The sequence below is a fragment of the Thamnophis elegans genome, chromosome 2, assembly GCF_009769535.1.
Source record: "Thamnophis elegans isolate rThaEle1 chromosome 2, rThaEle1.pri, whole genome shotgun sequence".
Taxonomy (NCBI): domain Eukaryota; kingdom Metazoa; phylum Chordata; class Lepidosauria; order Squamata; family Colubridae; genus Thamnophis; species Thamnophis elegans.
Window position 1 is genome coordinate 88,757,504 of NC_045542.1, and position 20,712 is coordinate 88,778,215.

Below are 20,712 nucleotides of genomic sequence, written 5' to 3' on the forward strand. Positions count from 1 at the left end.
TTTGATTGGCAGATTCGGAAAATCTATCGCCAGAACTCATTGATAGCGGAACAGCGACAGCTCCCGAGGGATATAATTATACATTTCTCTACAAAAGAATCTAGAAATGCGATTGTGCAAAAGTTTTATAATAACAGTCTCCGAGTTGATGGCCAGAACTTGATTGTCTTCAAAGAAATACCTTTCCAGATGTTAAAGGCAAGAAGGGACTACACCTTTTTAACTAAGGAGCTTAGGAGTCAACAGATTCGATACAGATGGGAGGCCCCTGCCGGCATCACGGTTACATTTGAGAATCAAAGATTTCGTCTTAACTCTGTTTCGGAGGCTCAAGATTTCTATTGCAGGATTCTGAAGGCGGGACTTCCTGACTCGCTTGGAAGAGAGGAGAGACAAGCGGAAGGAGAAGGCAAACGGCAGGCCATGTGGTTGCAAGATGGAGGGGGTAGCCCTTCCTCCCTCGGAGAAGCAGAAAAACAGAGATCGAGAATTTAGACATTTTAAAATACTCGCCAAAGTTGAGGACTGAATGGGGGTTTGAGACCTCTCTCCGGTAGAAAAAGCGGACTAATTCTTATTAGAAGGGAAAGCTGGGTGAAACTACTTTGAGCTAGATTTTAAATTAACGTTAGCATAAATTTGATAGTGGTAAACATCAGACAAGCAAGGGATGAGGGTAAAATATATGTGGAATGATTTACGTTGTTTAAGGCTTATTAGAACAGAAAGCCGGTTGGGATTATCTTAAGATAAGTGTAAAAAGAATGCGGAATGATTTATGTTGTTTAAACTTTGTTAGAAGGGACTATTTTAAAACAGAAGGTTAACTGACTCTTGCTGAAAGTATTGTTTGAATATGTGGAATGATCCATGCTATTTAACTTTTATTAGAAGGGAAAGTTGGTTGAAATTGCTTTGAGTTAGATTTTAAACAAATGCTAGTATAAATTTGATAGTGGTAAATATTAGACAAGTAAGGGATGAGGGTAAAATGCATGTGGAATGAACTACGTTATTTAAATCCTATCAGAAGAGAAAGTCGGTTGGAATTATCTTAAGATAGAAATTGATTTCTGTGTAAAGTAATATTTGATCTACGCTGCTTAATTTTACTAAGAAGGGGAAGCTTGGCTAGATTATTTTGAATTACTGTTTGAAAAGGAGGTTAAGAAAGATCACTTACGCTGTTTAAATTTTACTAGAAGGGAAAGTTTGATTACTTTTCTGTAAAGTCATATTTGAATATGTGGCATGAACCACGTTGCTTAAATCTTATCGGAAGGGATCATGAGGTTTAGGAAGAGGAACGGGAGAGTCTACAGAAGGTTGGGGTAAATAGCAAAGAAGTAAGAGACGAGAATAAAATATAGATAGAATGATTTATACTATTTAAGCATAGATAAAGATGGGGGGCTGAGATCAACACAAAGAGTGGTTTCTTTTTCTTTTTTTCTTCTTTTTTCTTTTCTCTTTTTTTTTCTCTCTTCTTTTTTTTCTGTTTTTCTTTCTTTTGACATATTACTTTTATTTTTTAATCCATATGTATACAAGATATTTTAGACAGAAGGTAGTGCCAGGTGTGGGCCCTGGGAAGTCGGGAGGATTGGGGATGGGGATTTGTGGGGGGGGGGGTGGGGGGGTGTTAAAATAGTCTTAATAAGAATAAGAATGTATTTATATACGGTGGTTTTTTCTTTCTTTTTTTTTTTTCCCTTGGTTCATTTTACTTTTATCAGATCAAACAACACTCGAATAAAGGCATACACCAAGGAGGGAGGTAGAGGGAAAGAAGAGGGAGGAGTAAGGAAGGAGTAAGGGGAATGTAAGGAGGGTGTCTGGGGAGTAAGGGGAGAAAGGTTTGTGGGGAAAGGGAAGTAGGAGGGGAGTGTTAGAGGGAGAAAGGAAAGTTGGAGGGGGTAGATGGGGTGTATGGAGGATGGAAGGGTTAGGTGGGGTTGTGAATGATGAGTTGTGTTTCCTTTTTATTTGTTCGTTTTATTCCCTTTTTCTTTTTTTCTTTTCTTATAGTAAATACCCTGTATATAAGTGATTGCAAATGGAATGTGAAAAATGAATAAAATATATTTTAAATAAAAAAAAAATATGGTTGCAGAAGGTTGGGACAAGCTTCTGAAATGGAAGCAGCACAGGAGGGACAGTGTGTCAAAATGGTTAGAACAATCTTTATTATTAGAGGAGAGAAAACCCAAAAGACTCAGAGTTAAAATAAAATTGAAGACAGAAGTAAACAAGAAGCGAATTTACTCTGATTTAAAACTATGTTATCTTTTACTCTCACTTTTAACTGGACTGGTCTCCCCCCCCCCTTGTTCCTCTATACTTTTCCCATTTTTTGTGTTTGTGGATTAAAAGCCTCTTTCCTTGCAAAGCTCAGCTGGATAGTAATCTTTAAACAATTTTTTTCTTTCCGGAGAAAAACCCTTTCCGGAGTTCGGAGTTTAGAAAAGAGAGCCAAAAACAGAGGAAAAAGATGTAACACTACCACTAATGGTTAGAGGCTTGGCAACATCTGATATTACTATCAGCTTGGTTTATTGAAAGGGTCAGTGGAAAAAACTGAATTTGATTCAAACCTACCAAAAGCCTTGGATGTTTTAGTGGCAGTGTTTATAACTTGGAAAAATGGCACTATATGAAGAAGAAAAGGAACTAACATTGTGAAAAATTATGTTAGAAATTCAAAAACTCTTAATAACTACAGAGAGAATTGAAGAGAGTCTTGAATTTATAGATCAAAATACAAAATATCAAAATACAGAAAGTACGGAGGGAAGAGTTGAGAATACTTATAAAACAACAATGAAATTTGAGGACAGAGTTCAAAAAATCATAGAGACATATGAAAGTGATAAGAAAATTGTTGACATTGATAGCAAATCAAGTGTGGAGGGAAATGATAAGTGCGGAATACAGAAAGGAGATATCGATGAACTGGAACTCTATCTCAGATGTCAAAACATAGATGAAGAAAGGGGAGAAAATTTGGCAGAAACAATGAGAGTAATTTCGCCCAAAACACCAGTGATAACAAAAGTCAAGCAGATGAAAGGAACAGATGGAGGGTTTCAAATTCTTTTAAGATATCCAATGAACAACAACATTGTCAAGAGAAGTCCCGCGATGAGCCAAGGTGGCGCAGTGGTTAAATGCAGCACTGCAGGCTACTGCTAGATCAGCAGGTCAGCGGTTCAAATCTCACCGGCTCAGGGTTGACTCAGCCTTCCATCCTTCCGAGGTGGGTAAAATGAGGACCCAGATTGTTGGGGGCAATATGCTGACTCTCTGTAAACCGCTTAGAGAGGCCTGAAAGGCCTATGAAGCGGTATATAAGTCTACTGCTATTGCTATTGCTAAGTCCACATAAGACTTATCAAGAAAACACTTAGAATACATTCTACAAATGGCAAGAGATATTGAATTGCACTATTTCTGGAAGGATACAGGATGATGAAATGAAATGTCACAATAAAATTTAGTTAAATGTAATTAAACTTTGAGTATTATGTATAAGATAAAGTAATAATAGCTATAGTCAAATAAATGATCAATAATGATAATAAAGCATTTATATATACTAGACTGATAATATGAAATTTTATATAAACTGTAAGTGAGGATGATGGAGAAGATGTTGAAAAGCCTTTTTTATAAAAGATAAATAATTCTATGTAGAATAGAATATAAAAATGTAATGTCATTGGATGATTTTAAGATGATGTAATGAAATGCCATAATATAAATTTACTTCAAATTCAATATGCCTCATATAAAAAGGATGTAATAATAGCTATGCTTAATGGAAGTTTAACAATTATAATAATTTGTATAAATGTATATTAGATTGATGATACTAATAATGGAAAAAACATGGAATTGAAAATTATTAGAAAATGTTATTAATGCTAAATAATAGAATGATTTAGAATAGGATACAAAAAAATTCTTTATTACTGGATATATTGAAGATGATATAATGAATCATAATATAAATGGATACATAGTTAGAATACCTTGTTTAAAATGGTGAAAACAATAGTGATAATTAAACAAATGAAATTCAATAATAATGTATACAAAGATATTTGATTGACAATAAATGATTTTTGATAAAGCTCAAGTGATGACTATAGAAGGGACAGAGAAAGAGTTTATAACCAATCAACACACTGTATGTAATTGAAGAGGTTTTTTTATGTTATATGTTTTGTGTGTTTATGTTTGTTGGGAAATAAAAATTTTATTAAAAAAAACTTTGAATGACTGGAAGCTACTTTAATAACCACAGGGGGCATAGAATTCCTCCTATTTTTTGGGATTAGAGGGTAAAGCATGTTTTTAAAAACTGTAGATGACCGGGCTGAGGCCGAGGGTGGGCGTCAAATGCGTCATCAGTCATGAGTCCCAGCGTGAGAGATCTAAGAGACCCAAGTCCAGCCCACCTTGAATGCCTTTCTCAATTCCCGCTAATTTCCCTTGATCGTTAGTAACTCAGATTCTTGTAGAGAGCTGAAGTTTACAATAAATCTTGATACTCATTTGAACTGCCTGACTCTCCTGATTTCCTCAGCGCTTGACAAAAAATGTTTTAAAAACTCTTCGGCTTCTGTTTTCTTCCTCAAAATGGAAAACAAGCACACATGTCCAAAAATGTACTGCAATCCTGGGGTAGGAGTGTAATCGGAGGGAAGGAGGGGGCAAGATTGATTTGGTTCTGGAACTCAGGTTGCCCAACTCTGATAGAGAAAGCTCATGGAAGGGGATAGGAAAGGCATATATGGAACATATTTGGGATACCGATTTCAGGGTGAGCTTAATCTTTTATTCTATGAAGAAAGTCCTTTTTCTTGAACGATCCCATTGACCAAATGAATTTAACTTGCAGTATTTTTTTTTTTTAAAAATAGCTCATGTTAGGTAAAAGTATCCTATTAAATTCAATTTCATTTTTTAAAATTTTTAAATATCCAGATCAGAAATGCTAAAGCACTAGATGTAGAATAATCTAATTAATCTAATGTTATTAAACAACAAAAAAGAAAAATTCCATGCTGTTTGGGGAAGAAAGTGACAGGGTGAGCGGAATGATGAGACAAAAGTATTCATCACAGCAGGAAAAAAAATATGGATGGTGTTTTTCTTTTCTGTACTTTAAGCCAAAGCACATCATTCTTAAGTAACAATGCATTTAAAGATGATGGCAAGCCCCAGCAGGTGGCTTAGGAATTCACATTTTAATTAAGTCTTTTCTTTCAAAATGCAAAGCACAACTCTTGGCAAAAAAAGAGAACCTTTTTAGTATGCTACATACCTTTCAAAGCACTGCAAGGAGCCTCAAGAAATGGATAGGACCACGAGCAGGAAAAAAATATTGCTGCAAGGTATTATTGTAAAATAGTATCAGCAAGAGAGATAATGAATTCAATGAAGCTAGGATTTTTCTGCACATCTGATTCTGTACTGTACTTTTTTGTTCAAATAAGAATAGGCCAACCAAAGCCAATTAATTACTGATTTTGATCAAGGAAAGTGACACACTCATAACCCACAAATATAGCTACTATTCCAAAAGAAAGAAGGGAAGGCAGTAGAGGCTGATGGACTTCTGTTTGGATTTTTTTTTTGGCTATCTCAATGATCCAGCATGTATCAAAATTATGTCTCATGTTAGTCTTTTCAAAAGGCAGCTAGAACATCTGGTTCTAACCTGCATCAGATGATTACTAAGAATTACTTTGCTAGTATATGAAATTTTATTATTTGTTCATTTGTTCTTTTGTTCGTTCATTATATTGGCTGCCCATCTTACCATAGGGTAACTCTGGGCGGCTTCGAGTTACATAAAAACTAAAACATAAAATATTAAAAACAAAGAATAAATCCAAAGACACGTGGGGGAGGGTGGGGGTGGAAGAAGATGAGATCTATTACTACTCAATCAATCACCTTCATTGTGCTGATCCCCTACTGGTGCCCCAAGCTGACTGGCAAAACCACATATTTAGGTCCTTACAAAAAGATATGAGGTTGTACTGCACTTGCAACCTCCATTAAGTCTTCTTTTTTGGTACGGATAGGTAGACTAACTCTTTCCATTTGTTGGCTGATGTATCATTCTTTGGATTTCCTAGCATGGCTTGTTTAGAACCTTGACAGATTTTTCTGCTCTTGGTGGCTATTTTTGTGTTATATATATATATATATATATACATATATATATATATATATACATACATATATATATATATATACATATATATATATATATATATATATATATATATATATATATATATATATATATATATATATATATTTGGAAATAGGAAACACTAAGGTATATAGAATATTAACATATTTACTGTACAGTATTTCAGTAATCCATTTCCATATTTTGATCTTTTTTTAATTAGTTACTGTCTATTGGTATCCTCAAACCCCAGTTGGAGACTGGAATGTCCTTCTGAATGCAGTCATCTTTTGGGAGATGTTCCTTGTTTTTCCATGATTGTTTCCCTGTCTCTATAGATATGATTGTAATACTGTTTTTATCTCTTCTTTACAGCTCTCTGAAATTCTTTATTAAATTCTTTCCTAAGAACTCTTTCTTGGTTTTAATTTCTCTTCTCTTTCTGGCATTTCCCAATATATACTGACATCGTATTTGTTTTCTTCTGATTTTTAGACTTTGACAGTCTATCTTTCATGACTTTGATTCAATCCGCAGCTCCTTAGTTGGCTCCCTTAAGGTTCAAGACTTCAAAGTGATTCTTGATGTTCTCCTTGAAAATGGGGAGTAGATGCCAACATTCAAGTGTGAAACCAATTGGTTTACTTTTCCAGCTTTACCTTGGTTTGGAAATTGTATCTGAGTGGTTTGCGACCTTGGATATGTCTTTGTTATTAAAATTTGGTCCTTCCATCTCCTTGCATCAGTATAGTTAATTCAATTTTTGGGTATTGTCTGGAGATGGCCATGTATATAGGTATTGTTTTGGTTTTGCTAGATGTTCTAGCTATAAAGAAATCATTGGAATAAGTGTTATTTTATCTGGGTTTCTTTCTGCCCAAATAGCTCCCAGCAAATAAATCTTTGGCAGTATGTGTATTTTGCTTCCTTTGAACTCTCATAATTATGCTTGCATCGTTTCTTTGTTCAGATTGACAGATCCTGTTTAATGGCTGGCCTCTATATCTGGCCTGATTCCCAAAAGCTCCACAGGGTAAATAGTTTTTCTAAGGAATTCAATTTTAGGAATATGTGTGTGCATATGCATATATGAATATGTGTGCCATAAAGGATTTCTCTGCTAGCCTAACTTGCATTTTAAAAATGTACCCATTATTGTTGCTACTAGTGATTGTTAAAATTTTATTTCCTGTTCCTTCCCTCACATGTGGGGCTCACCACCCATAGCTCCTACTTTGATGTAAATCAAAGGCTGTCATTTTACCCAAAGCAGAAAACTAACATGTTTTTATTTTACTCAGCAGGATTGGAAATCAGAATTTAATAAACCTGAATGCCAACACCTCCATTGGTGGCAGAGTAAACAATAATTAAATAAACCAAAAATATATGTCAGTATTTCAAGATCCTTCTAAAATGCCATTGGATGAGGAAGGTTGGGTAGAAAGTAGTAAAATTTTAAAAAGTAGATAATTACATAGATTGGGACAAGAAACAGCATATAATTGAGTATATAATAACAGAAAAAAGAATCCAAACTGAAAGCATTAAAGAATGTCCTCCTTGCCATAAGACTGGCAAAGTGAGAAGAAAAACAGAGTTGAATGTACTTAAGAAGGAAGCCCTGTGTGTCTTTCGTCTGAAAAACAGCAGGAATAGAAAGTGTAGTCAGTGAAAGCCAATGTAGAAAAGGGCATGAGATAAATTGGATATGTTTCATTCTAGTCACTCTCTTTTTGCTTTCATTCACCCAATGAGTGAAGTATAAATTGCTCAATTTCCAGGGTTATAATACAAAGAAATGCAAAAACACAGCAATGCATATTCTGTTTTTTTTAAAAGGTCCTATCAAGGATTCAGAGAAGTCCATCTCATTTAGTTCTTAATAATCAAAGTCTCAGTATCCTTCTTTCCCTCTCTCCCCAATGTTGGCCCCATTAATGCCAGCCAAATCTGTTTAGCAATGCCAATCATCCTAGACCCATATCTACAGCCCCCAAACTAGACAATCATGCTCACAGCCAATGAAAATGCATTTCTTTATGCGTGTTCCTATGGTTACACTGAAGAGATTGAGGAGTTGCAACACAAAGCTGGGCCTTTTCATCACTGTTTTCTTTTGTTCCTTCTTTCCTATCTGTTCTTTCTGAATCAACATGTGTCAAACATAAAAGAATGTCAAACCTCAAAAGCAGTAACTATCTATAACTCTTCTCCATCTCATTCCTGCTGTCAGAAAATCACTAGGTAAGTGGGGCAGATGGATGAGATGAAAGCAACCAGCTATGAAAATAACTGTGATAGAAATAGGTGAGGAGACACACTGCACTGCATCCCAATGCTATTGTTAGGTATACAAAAGATGGTTCAATTTGGGATCAATTCTAACAGTGATTAGGACAGTTCATCCCAATATTTAGATTTTTATTTATATATTGATAGGTTGATACCGTATTTTTTGGATTGTAAGATGCACTGGAGTATAAGACACATCAAGATTTCAAAGAGAAAATGAAAAAAATAGTTTTTGGTCTCTGTGCATCCGGTTTTCGTTCTCTCCAGCTTCCTGGAGCACTCTGCAGGTCTCCCAAACCCTCAGCACGTCCTGTTTTTGCAAAAAACGGGTGAAAAATGGGCCCGTTTTTGGCCTCCCAAATTCCCCAGACGTGCCATTTTTGCTTTCCCCAGCCTGCAGGAGCACTCTCCCAAACCCTCTGCATGCCCTGTTTTTGGTGAAAACGGATGTGCGGGGTAGGGTTTCGGGAGACCAAAAATAGCCATATTCGGTGTATAAGACACACCAACATTTCCAACCTGTTTTTTTTTGGGGGGGAGTGCATCCTATACTCCAAAACGGATGGTAATTGATATTATGTATTTATGTTGTACAACACCCAGAGTCACATTGTCTGAGTTGAACAAGCCTTATCAGCATTTAATTAAGTACTTATGCCCAGTTCCTTACTGATGCAAATCTGTGATGGAATGTAGTCTGGATTCCCAGGCAGGAGGGAGGTGCATTCTAGAGGAGCAAAAGACAATTCGAACCTATGCTTGTTACCACTTTTCTGTATTCAAGTTCCACAAACAGATTTGTTATAGAACATTACAATGGAAAGTGAAGGCTATGGCCTGGCAATAATAATTAAACATGAATGATCTGGCAAAAAATAAGATAACTAGTGCAGAGTGAAAGTTTGAAATCACTGGAGGCGAAAGCATTTTGAAACTAATTTATCTGAGGAGGAAGTAGCCCTAAAGCAATATGTAACCCATCTATCTCCTTTATTGTGCCCTAGAAATCCTAGAAATCAACTGCTTGTTTTGTCAATGAATACTGAGAAGTGATGGCATGATTTCACGTTCCTGGCAGGAAAGAAAGAGTTCTGCATTAGGTTTAGCACACCAAAATCCTAAAAACAGCCTATATGCTGCACCCCTAAAATGACACCTCGAAATCTCAACTCTGCGCATGCCCAGCATGTTAAGGTCCCTCCCACTTTTCTTCTTCACTGTATGGAAGTTTTCTTTCATTAGTTCTGTTACTTTGTGATACAAACAAATTTACAGCATCCAAACTGTAGTAAACGTACAACTTTTTCAAGGTGGAAATCACATCTTTCCTTAAGAACTTTTTCCCCCTTCTGAATATACCGTATATACTCGAGTATAGGCCGACCCGAATATAAGCCGAGGCACCTAATTTTACCACAAAAAAACTGGAAAAGTTATTGACTCGAGTATAAGCCTAGGGTGGGAAATGCAGCAGCTACCGGTAAATTTCAAAAATAAAAATAGATACCAATAATGTTTTTGAATATTTATTTCAAAGAAAAACAGTAAACTAGCGGTGTATTCAATGAAATACTTCACTCACCTCATGATGCTGATGTCCCGCTGTGATGATGATGTCCCGTGCAGCCGCGGGAGCGATGTCCCGCTTCCTATGACACACGGCACAATGATTCCTATCATTGGATCACTGTACCAGAGGAGGTGGGACATCGCTATGTGGCTGCTTGCCATAACAAGGAGGAGGTGGGACATCGTTGCAGAGCAGCAGGAGGGGGAGGAAGGGGAATCGTAAGACAGCCCTGCATTACATTAGAACGTGAGGAGGGGGGATGGTGCGGTGCGCGCTGCGCAGCAAACTGACACAGAGGGAGGGGAAACTCACAGGGGCACTGGGCCATTCACGAGTGTCACCCAGCGGCATGGCCCCGCCCCTTTTTCTCCTCCATTTCGGGCAAATTTTTCACTGACTCGAGTATAAGCCGAGGCGGCTTTTTTCAGCCCAAAAAGTGGGCTGAAAAACTAGGCTTATACTCGAGTATATACAGTAACTAATGTAAAATTCATTTTCTAGACTGTACTATCCTGATTCATCTCCCCTGCATATGTTCCAAATGCCTCTTTTTATCAAATAGCTGTATCAATTTTACTAAGTCCATGTCTTTATTTTATTGATTTTCTTATGAATGCGATTATTATATTGGAAAACAGAAACCACCCTTATTTCTGTCTTATTTTTCCCAAAAAGCAAAATCAGATGAGCAATGTTTAAAATCAAATGTAAAAGAATGAGTTCCCTAAGATCCAAAATCATTTGATTAGAAACTTGCTTCTACAACAAATTTATTTTGCCATTTGTGGAAATTCTCCAGCCTCTGCAAACCTTTCAATGGTCAGCAAGGATAGGGCAGTTTCCTTTTTTACAGACATCTGTCATAAAAAAAACTTTTGGAAATAACATGAAAAGGTCTGCCCATCCCTATATAAATCTCTGTTCAGAATATTATTATTCAATTTAGCATACAGGTCATAGCAATAGCACTTAGACTTATATACTGCTTCACAGTGCTTTTACAGCCCTCTCTAAGTGGTTTACAGAATCAGCATATTACCCCGCAACAATCTGGGTCCTCATTTTACCCACTAGGAAGGATGGAAGGCTGAATCAACCTTGAGCCTGGTGAGATTTGAACTGCCAAATTGCAGGCAGCAGGCAGTCAGCAGAAGTAGACTGCATACCTGTACTCTAACCACTGCACCATCATGGCTCCTAATAGTTAATTAGGATTTGTATGTTTAGGTTTATTAGGATTTGTATGCCGCCCACTCCCTAGAGACTCTGGGCGGATAACACATCATCATTGCTACCCATCACATCATCCTTCTATCCATCCTTCCAGCACCTGCCATTTATCTTGGTGATATAAATTCCCAGCACATCCTACCTGTGATCATCCTCACCTCATCACACGGAGCTATCCGGTGGATGATGTCTTTCAAACATCCAATCATCTTTTCTTCCTGAAAATCATAGGGAAACGTTTCCGTCCATTCTGTTAACAACTGTAAAATCTTGGGCCCAAATTTTCTGATCCGTGCCTAAAATAGAGGTGAAGGAATGAAAGATGAAAAATAAAGGGATGATATCAGCAGATAGAGAAAGAAGGAGAGAGATGACAACCTTAATTTAAAATTAAAGCATTTGCAGGATACCTGGAAAACTTACATATGTGCAATACTCTTAACATGGATGATAAATTTCCTGAAATTAGGTAAGGATGAGTGAATCATTCAATTTTCCTTCTGGGTTAATTTTTTTAGTAATTTATAATCACATCTCAATTCATTTTTCCATTAAACCATTGTTTTTTTTTAAAAAAAAACCTGCCTTTTTTATTTAAATCAGCATTTTTGGGGTATTGGATTTAGCAAAAATGAAATTTCTCAACCATTGCTTCTTTGGCTACACCTAATATTTGACCGTTCACGTTACAGAGCTAAAAGTTTGCCTGAAAAGATTTAGTTTGCATCCAACAAGTCTTTACTGATATAAATCAATTTAGTATTTTTCCTAGTCTCTATTTTTAATACATTTCTGTGTGATTATGCATGAGGCATTGTCACTTCTGAAGTATTTTTAGAAGTCATTTCAGCAAGTTCCTTTGAAACAGCACACATACCCATTATAGTAATAGAAACTCTAGATGAGAACAGAAATTTTCCTCGCATTGGCCTCCAAATGAAAGGTACCCTTTAATCAAACAAAATTATATTGTGTGTATTGAAGCTTCCTGCCTTTTCCACAAAACTGGTCAGTAGGGCTATTTTAGTATTTGGCCAAAATAGGTTTCAAGGGAACTATCACTGGACGTAATATAGCAGTTAAAGACTTTTGAAAATGTCAAGGAAATAGGGACCATGCATTCTCTCTTGCCCCTTTTTCAAGTTGTCTATAAGGTAGTCCTTAACTTATAATTTGATTTGATTTGATTTTACTTTATTTGTATGCCGCCCTTTTCCCTGGGGGGACTCAGGGTGGCTCACAATTCAAGGGAAGGGAGGAATAGACAAGTTACAAACATGAAGACAATACACCGTTAAAAAGCACAACAGTCATACCATTTGAGTGGGGTTGAAGTCTTTAGCCCCAGGCCTGTCGGAACAGCCAGGTTTTAAAGGCTATGCGGAAGGTCTGGAGGGTGGTGAGGGTACAAATCTCCACGGGGAGTTCATTCCAGAGGGTCGGAGCAGCCACCGAGAAGGCTCTCCTCTGGGTAGTTGCCAGTCGACATTGGCCGGCTGATGGAATTCGGAGGAGGCCTAATCTATGGGATCTTATTGGTTTAGTGGAGGTAATTGGCAGTAACCACATTTGAGCTCAAAATTTATGTTGCTAAGTGAGAAATTTGTTAAGTGGGTTTTGCCCCATTTTACGATTTTTCTTGCCACATTTGTTAAGGGAATCACTGCAGTTGTTAAGTTTGTAATATGGTTGTTAAATGAATCTGGCCTTCCCAATTGACTTGGCTGGTCAGAAGGTTGCAAAAAATGATCACGTGATCCTGGGGCACTGCAACTTTCATAGATGTGCGACAGTTCTCAAACATCCAAATGTAAATTACATGACCATGAGGATGCTGCAATGGTCATAAGCATGAACAATGGTCGTAAGTCACTTTTTTCAATGCCATTGTAACTTTGAACAGTCACTAAGCAAACTTGACTTACCTGTATTGCTAATCCAGGGCAGATGGGAAAAAAATCCTTAGTACACAGAGAACAAGCACTGAAAACTCCTGCCACAGTGAAACACTTGTTTCTTATCACACTATGAACAGGGTAACTTAGCACATGCCCCAAAATATTAATGAGTTTGTACGCCTTCCTTTGCAAAGCCAGATCTCTTCCTTTGGAAAGCATCTCTTGCTAGATCTTCTGGAAAAATAAAACGTGTCTCTGGGGGTCTTACCATTTGTTGCTTCTTAAGAGCAAAGTGAAGTCAGTAGTGGGATTGAATTTTTTTTTACTACCAGTTCTGTGGGCATGGCTTGGTGGGCGTAGAATGGCTTGGTGGGCGTGGCAAAGGAAGGTTACTGCAAAATCGCCATTTCCTTCTGATCAGCTGGGACTCGGGAGGCAGAGAATAGATAGGGGCAGGCCCAGTCAGAGGTGGTATTTATCAGTTCTCCAAACTACTCAACATTTCCGCTACTTGTTCTCCAGAGCTGGTCAGAACCTGCTGAATACCACCTCTGAGTAAGGTGCCAGGAGTGTTGGAACAGGCGACAGATGGATGGAACGCATTGAAAATTGTATACCTATGCATTATACATTTATGTATTTTACCACTGACTTTAACAGAAAGACAATTTAGCAACTAGTCTATTTTTACACTTGTTATTATCCTGCTGCATCTTGCTTAGATGGGGGCTGAATCTTCTCCCTCTCTTGGGGACCTTGGTTGCTGAAAATAAAATTTTCTGCTATCTCAATACAGTTGCTTGGTCTATGTTGCAAGATTTAGGGATTTGGTGCCTTTATGAGTGTGCAGTCATTTTAGTTATTTGTATATTTCATTTCTTCTGTTCAAAGATTATATGTACAGGTTTGTATGCCTGCATAGGTTGGAGGAGGGAATAAGCAGAATGATCAAAATAGAAGAAGTGGAGGCTGTTAATAAATGAATAATAAACATGAATAAAATTTTAACAATAAGTGATTCTTGAAGATCTGCTGTTAATATTTTCTGAGGAATTTAACAGCGTGCCCTGTTTAAATATGAACAATGATTGTAAGATTTGTAGGTAGAGTGTGCAACATTTACTATCACTCTTTAGAGCAATTCTTATTTTCAGGGGCAGAATTGCCAAATGGGAATGCACAATCTGCCAGCCATTGCATGCAGCTTTACAGAAGAAATGTTCCTGTTAACAAAGCATCGCTGACCCTCAAATAGAGTGGCAAGAGGAGAAATGTCTGTAACTATAATTTCAAAGAGCAGTTAAGTCCCCTGATATTTCAAATACTGTTATGAGGACTCTAGCCCACTTCTTTAGCTACATAAACTGAAGACAGTCCATGGTGCCCTTTGTCATATAAGGCATGCATTTGTCTTTAAGGTTCTGCAAGAGTGGCTGTTATTTTTGCAGCAGGAGGTAACACAATTCCTCCCAATGTTTTACAAGCACCCCATTAGCTCTTATAGAAGCTCAGCATGTGCAAAGAAATAATTTGGGATAGTTGCACTATGTTTTTCAGAATGAAACAAGGGACAAGTACAGGTAGACCTTGACTTACAACCACAATTAAGCCCAATTTTTTCATTGCTAAGCATGACAGTTGTTTAAGTGGGTTTTGCCCCATTTTATGGACTTTCTTGCCACAGTTGTTAAGTGAATTGCTGTAAATTAGTAACATGGTTTGTTATGTGAATCTGGCTTTGCCGTTGACTTTGCTTGTCAGAAGCACAGAAAAGGTGATCCTATGATTCTGGAACATTGCAATCATCATAAATACATGCCAATTGCCAAGTGTCCAAATCTTGATTATGTGACCATGAGGATGCCATAAGTCATAAGTGTAAAACAGTCGTAAGTCACTTTTTTCAATGTTGTCGTAACTTTAGACAGTCAGCTAAATGAATGGTTGTAAGTATTGTTGAAAATGCTACAAGGATATTATAGTGAAAGAGATGGAGCAAATGGGATAATTTCAACCCAGGCCTTCTGCATGCTATTAGAACAAGGCTGTACTTTTGGGGAGCACGAGGGCTGTACAGAACAGGATGATCACGCAAAATCATCAAGGCAGTTCTACACAGATTGGGACAGAAATTTCTGCTTCTTTTTCCTGAAATTTGAGAAGCAGAATTTTCGGTTGAATTTGTTTTAAGCATATTAAGCCTACTTGAGGGCTTACCTGATTATACCGTGTTTTCACAAAAATATGACATGTCCTCATAATATAGCCATGCCACATTTTTCTGGTGGGCAAAAATATAAGCCCCTCCGCATATAAGCGCAACACAGCCATTCACCCATGAGGCTGTGCCCAGCTCTTTGAGAGCCCACTTGCAAGAGAGCAGCCACCCGGGAACCCCGAAACAATAAATCCTCCCCCCATAATAAAGCCCAAGCCATTTTTTGTAGGTAAAAAGAAAATAAGACCTGTCTTATTTTCAGAAAAACATGGTACTGTTTGTGTTTTCATTATTAAAATGGCAAGAAACAGTGCAGTAATTTTCAGCAATTACAGTCAGGAGTGGCTCCAACAACTACAGAAAAAAAACCCACTGGCTGCCTATGGCTCTGGTTCTCCACATCTGACAATTACAGTCAAAATATTCCCAAATGCATTTATTTAGGTAGGCACCAGACAGAGAGCAGTACTTCCAAATACAGATGTATTAGCGTCTAACCATCATGGGGCACTTTTTGTGAGCAATTGTATCCTGCTCTGGGGAGCTGAGAGTGATAGGTTACCTAAAAAAAGCCAGCTTGTAATCAAAACCTAAGGCAACGGAGATAAGAGGTAGCACAGTAACACCAACTCATGAAAGGGTATAATTGGCTCTTATTCCCTGAGATCCCAAAGGCTCAATAGGTGATGAAAGGAATATCACCTGGGAAGATTGAAGATTAGAAAAGGAAGAAAGAAGGACACATGAATTATAGCTATCCTCTTACTACATAGAGTTTTGCTGTCAGGCATGGAAGTCCTATTTGAACATGCCAAACCCTTAGGATTACAAAACTCTCCATGGGGACAGAGCAGTAATGCTATCCTATTATCTTCACTACCAATTCGATAGCAGGAGTGCGTGTCTGGGCATCCGCAGAACCTTCTGCGCATGCACAGAAGATCTGTGATGACATTGGGAGGGGGGGCGGAGCCTCGCACCGCTGCCACTACCGAACTGATGCGAACCGGCAGCATGCCACCTCTGGGACAGGGACATATGAAGAAAGGGAGATTCAGAGAGAACAGATACAATAGGAAGCTTTCTCCAAATTCACTGCAATCCTGTTGTCACACTGTGAATGCTACCCTTACTCATCCTAGCACCTGCAATAATCAAACATACCAACCTTATCCAGCACTGGGTCATCCAGTTGCTGCTGCTCGATGCACTTGTGACAAACACGGGACAGAAGTTCATGTGGTTCAATGAACAGTCTTGAGCTCAGCAGGAATGTGAAGATGTAGGCCTTCTGAGGAAAGGAAACAGGAACATTCATCTAACAGCAACTAGCTAGAGAATTAAATATGCCAAATTCTTTCTCAAAGTCAGAAGTTCATTCAGTGGTTTATTTTGAAACAGAATACTACGGTTGCAATCTCAATCTATCTGGGTGGTATAAGGGGACACTATATTGGCGTATTGTGTGAATTTTTTAAAGGAACTTTATTACATTTTAAAATAAAGAAATAAGAACTAACAAGGATTAACAAGAATAATTCTTGTTATCTAGAGAATGTTGGCATTCTCTATTAACTAGACTCTTTTGGGATAGGAGCAGGTTATAAGTACTATAAAATAAATATATAAACGAACAAGAAAACCAATGGCCAACATATATCAATGTTTAAAATGGATGGGCAAGATATCTACTTCTCAATACAGAAGTCTTTTAAGAGTAGTAAATCATGCTATGCTCTGTATAGTATCTTTTCAGAAATAAGGATTCTGTTTTGGCTAGAAGAATAACATCAACTGTTGAAGTTCAGCTACTTTAAAATTTATTTGTTCTTGGCAGTGTTCCCACTGACATTAGGGACAATAACTATTTAAGATGTTCTCTAGTCAGAGATAGTTTACTAATTTATCATTGTGAATAAGAATTCTACGCCATGAAAAACAAACAACCCAAACCCTTACATAAGTGATGCTTAGAAAAGTGCAAACACATCAATTTATATTTCTGGTAAACATCTACACAAGTGACAGAAGGCAAGTGGAACAGAAGATGTTACTGTACAGGTAGGCCACAATTCACAACCACAATTGAGCCTAAAATTTCTGTTGCTAAGCAAGACAGTGGTGGAATGAACTTTGCCCCATTTTGCCACCTTTCTTGCCAATTGTTATTTGAATCACTGCAGTTGTTAAGTTAGTAACTCAGTTAAGTGAATCTTGCTTCCCCATTGACTTTGTCAGACAGTTGCAAAAGGTGATCACATGACCCTGGGACACAGCAGCCATCATAAATACACGCTAGTTGCCAAATGCCCAAATTTTAATTATGTGACCATGGGAATGCTGAAATGGTCGTAAATGTGAATAACGGCCATAAATCATTTTTTTCAGTGCAGTTGTAACTTTGAACGGTCACTAAATGAATGGTTGTAAGTTGAGGACTAACTATAGGTTTATTTGCAACAAAGATTGTTGAAAGTTTGCAAAAAGTGACGGTCTAGTTCATCAAAGCAAACGGCAGTTCACAGTAACCAAACATTTACCTCAGGGTAGTAGTCAGCTGTAGGTATAAGGTGTTGAATTAAAGCATCAAGAGATGCTGAGGTAAGGTTTCCATCTTGAAAGATCAGTCCTCCTTCATCATCTTCTTTGGAGGGATGGAGGTGATGAGGGCTGAAGCCACAGGAAGTAAACATGCTGGCAGAGCTCAGCGTTTGGGGCATGCCTTTCTGGAACAAAGGAAGCACAGATAACATCAGTCAAAGGTACACCCAAAAATTACAACAGAGCTTGGGAATGAATAAATGAATGAATGAATGTAAGGAAACAGTTGCATTTTAAAAACTTTCCACCATCGATTGCACTGAAGAACTCTAACCAGTGGAATATAAAATATGAAATAATCATACAAGTAAAACATCATCATCATCAACAAAGTACATCAGCAAACTGATCAAAGAAAAAACTCAACTGGAATAAAAATACCTTCGTCAGCCAACAGGAAAATAGCCCCATATTAGGGAAAGACATTTATTTTCTTATAGTTTATATTCAAATAATGCTGCTCTGCTATAATTATAAATTGGGCCAAAAAAATTAACATGAATATCTGTATATTCAGTTTTATTTAATATATTGTAATACATTCTGCATAAAACACCTATTTTAAAAAGCAAATACACACATATCTTTATATTAATACAAAGACATTTGGGAAATGCAAATATTGAAGTTAATTACACTCTTGGAAAGTTTCATATTGGGTTTGTGATTTTTCACTGGTTTTGTTAATTGAATAGAATTTCATTATCTTTGCTTGCAGAATATATAGTCAATTAAATAGTTTCTTGCATCTTCATTTTCTCCCTTTCTATATAGATAGGGACATTTATGTTCTTCCTGACATCTGGCACTTTACCAGTTCTCCAAGATTCTTGAAGATATTACATTGGAGTTTAGTCAAAATCTAGCCAGCTCCCTTAGTTTCCTAGGATCAAATAATCTAGTTCTGGAGATCTAAATTTATTCAAAGTGAAGAAATACCCCTGCCCATGTTTCTCTCAATCTCAAGCTTCAATACTGCCCTTTCATCCTGCCCTTCACATTTTATTGGAAAGTTTTTTGTTGTCATATTAGGAGTTAAGAAGAGCTGCCTTTTAATAACAGAATATTGTTATTTTTACAATAACTCTTGTAAGAAATCACAAGGAAAACACCTTTTACCCTCCTGGTGATATAAAAGCTTGAATATTTTGGCATACACCAATCTGCTCTCTCTCACATACACACTGCCCCTGGCACAATGGGTTATCTTGTGAGGTTGGCATAATGCACAGTCCCTCAATCACTATCCTACTGTTTGTCAAGGATATAATGAGGACTTGAACCAACATGCGTTGCTGTCACTTTTTAAAACAGCATAGGCAGTCCTTGCTTAATGATTGGTCAATTAACAACCATTCACAGTTATGGCAGATGCTCCCTCCCCAAAATTACTTATGACCCATCTTCAAAGTTACGACTGCCTCAGCCACCAGTAGTCTCAATTGCATTTTGGTCACATGGCAACCAGTTTGCATTTGCAAGTGATTGCAGTGTCCCAATGGTCATGAGAGCACAATTGGAAACATTCTTTACTGGGTTTGGGCAAACAAAAAAAAGCCCATTTGGGAGAATGTATTAACAGTCATAGTGACTCACTTTATGACCATCATAAAAAAGTTGTAAAATCAGGACAGGTTATGGGTTGACCTGCTTAAATAACCACAACAACTTATGATCAAAATTCCAGGCTCAATTGTGGTTATTACGCAAGGATCTATAATTCAGAGCCAAGGTGGCGCAGTGGTTAAATGCAGCACTGCAGGCTACTGCTAGATCAGCAGGTCAGCGGTTCAAATCTCACCGGCTCAGGGTTGACTCAGCCTTCCATCCTTCCGAGGTGGGTAAAATGAGGACCCAGATTGTTGGGGGCAATATGCTGACTCTCTGTAAACCGCTTAGAGAGACCTGAAAGGCCTATGAAGCGGTATATAAGTCTACTGCTATTGCTATTGCTATTCACATCTCTTTAAATATGTTGCCAACTCTTTTCAGTGTTCCTATTTTTTCTTTTGAATAGATGTAAACAAAGTTGTTTGATCACAGCCACGTTGGCCTTTCTCTCTGCTGCCTCCCTCAGATTCCCAAGCATGACTATTGATTCCCTCAGTCGATTTATTCAGATTGAGTTAATGAGCCCAAGTCTGTGGCCCAGGTCAAACTGACTAAATACTACTTTCCTTGTTCCTGAATGAAGTGAAGCCTTGCTGGAGCTCATCCATCCTGGTTAACCAATAACTGCAGAGCTTTTATTATTTCAGTGGAATTGGAAGCCAGCATAAGCTAATACCATGGATCCTTTAAATCTAAAATACCAGGGTTTCACCTGCTATTTGTGGATAATATCTTAAAGGTGGTTTCTTTGCTAGCATTAGAGAAGTGATTTCCCATCACCAAGATACTGATTGGTTTATCTATGTAAACATGTAAGCCATCACCACATATTAGTTAACATTCTTTAGGCTTTGACACATCTTAGCTTTTTTCATCCCAAATCAGCGCAGATAACTGGTTGCTGCCATCTGCTGTAGCAGGGCCTCTATTTGAATCTATCTTGGGATTAGTAGGTCACTGCTTTCTCTCAACTTCAATTTGTTAAGAAGCAAAAAAACTGAAGATACTAAAAATAAATACATGGTTACTTTAATTATTATTGTTCTATTAAATCTAGAGGCTGCACGACTCCGGGATTTGG

At 37.5% G+C, this 20,712-nt stretch overlaps 1 protein-coding gene across 3 annotated transcripts in view; it reads right to left on the reverse strand.

Moving 5' to 3' along the window:
* RASGEF1C (RasGEF domain family member 1C) overlaps positions 1–18,139 on the reverse strand; it is a 52,183-nt gene extending 34,044 nt beyond the window's left edge. Inside the window, exons 1-4 of one of the 3 annotated variants that reach the window (XM_032208667.1) lie at positions 17,960–18,139; positions 16,588–16,710; positions 11,462–11,599; positions 10,827–10,829 (exon numbers count right to left, since the gene is read on the reverse strand). In XM_032208667.1, the coding sequence (XP_032064558.1) occupies positions 10,827–10,829; positions 11,462–11,599; positions 16,588–16,710; positions 17,960–18,139 (444 nt within the window). The remainder of the gene's footprint in view (positions 1–10,826; positions 10,830–11,461; positions 11,600–16,587; positions 16,711–17,959) is intronic. The other 2 variants (XM_032208666.1, XM_032208668.1) reach the window with 2 other exon arrangements.
* Positions 18,140–20,712: the final 2,573 nt, after the last annotated feature.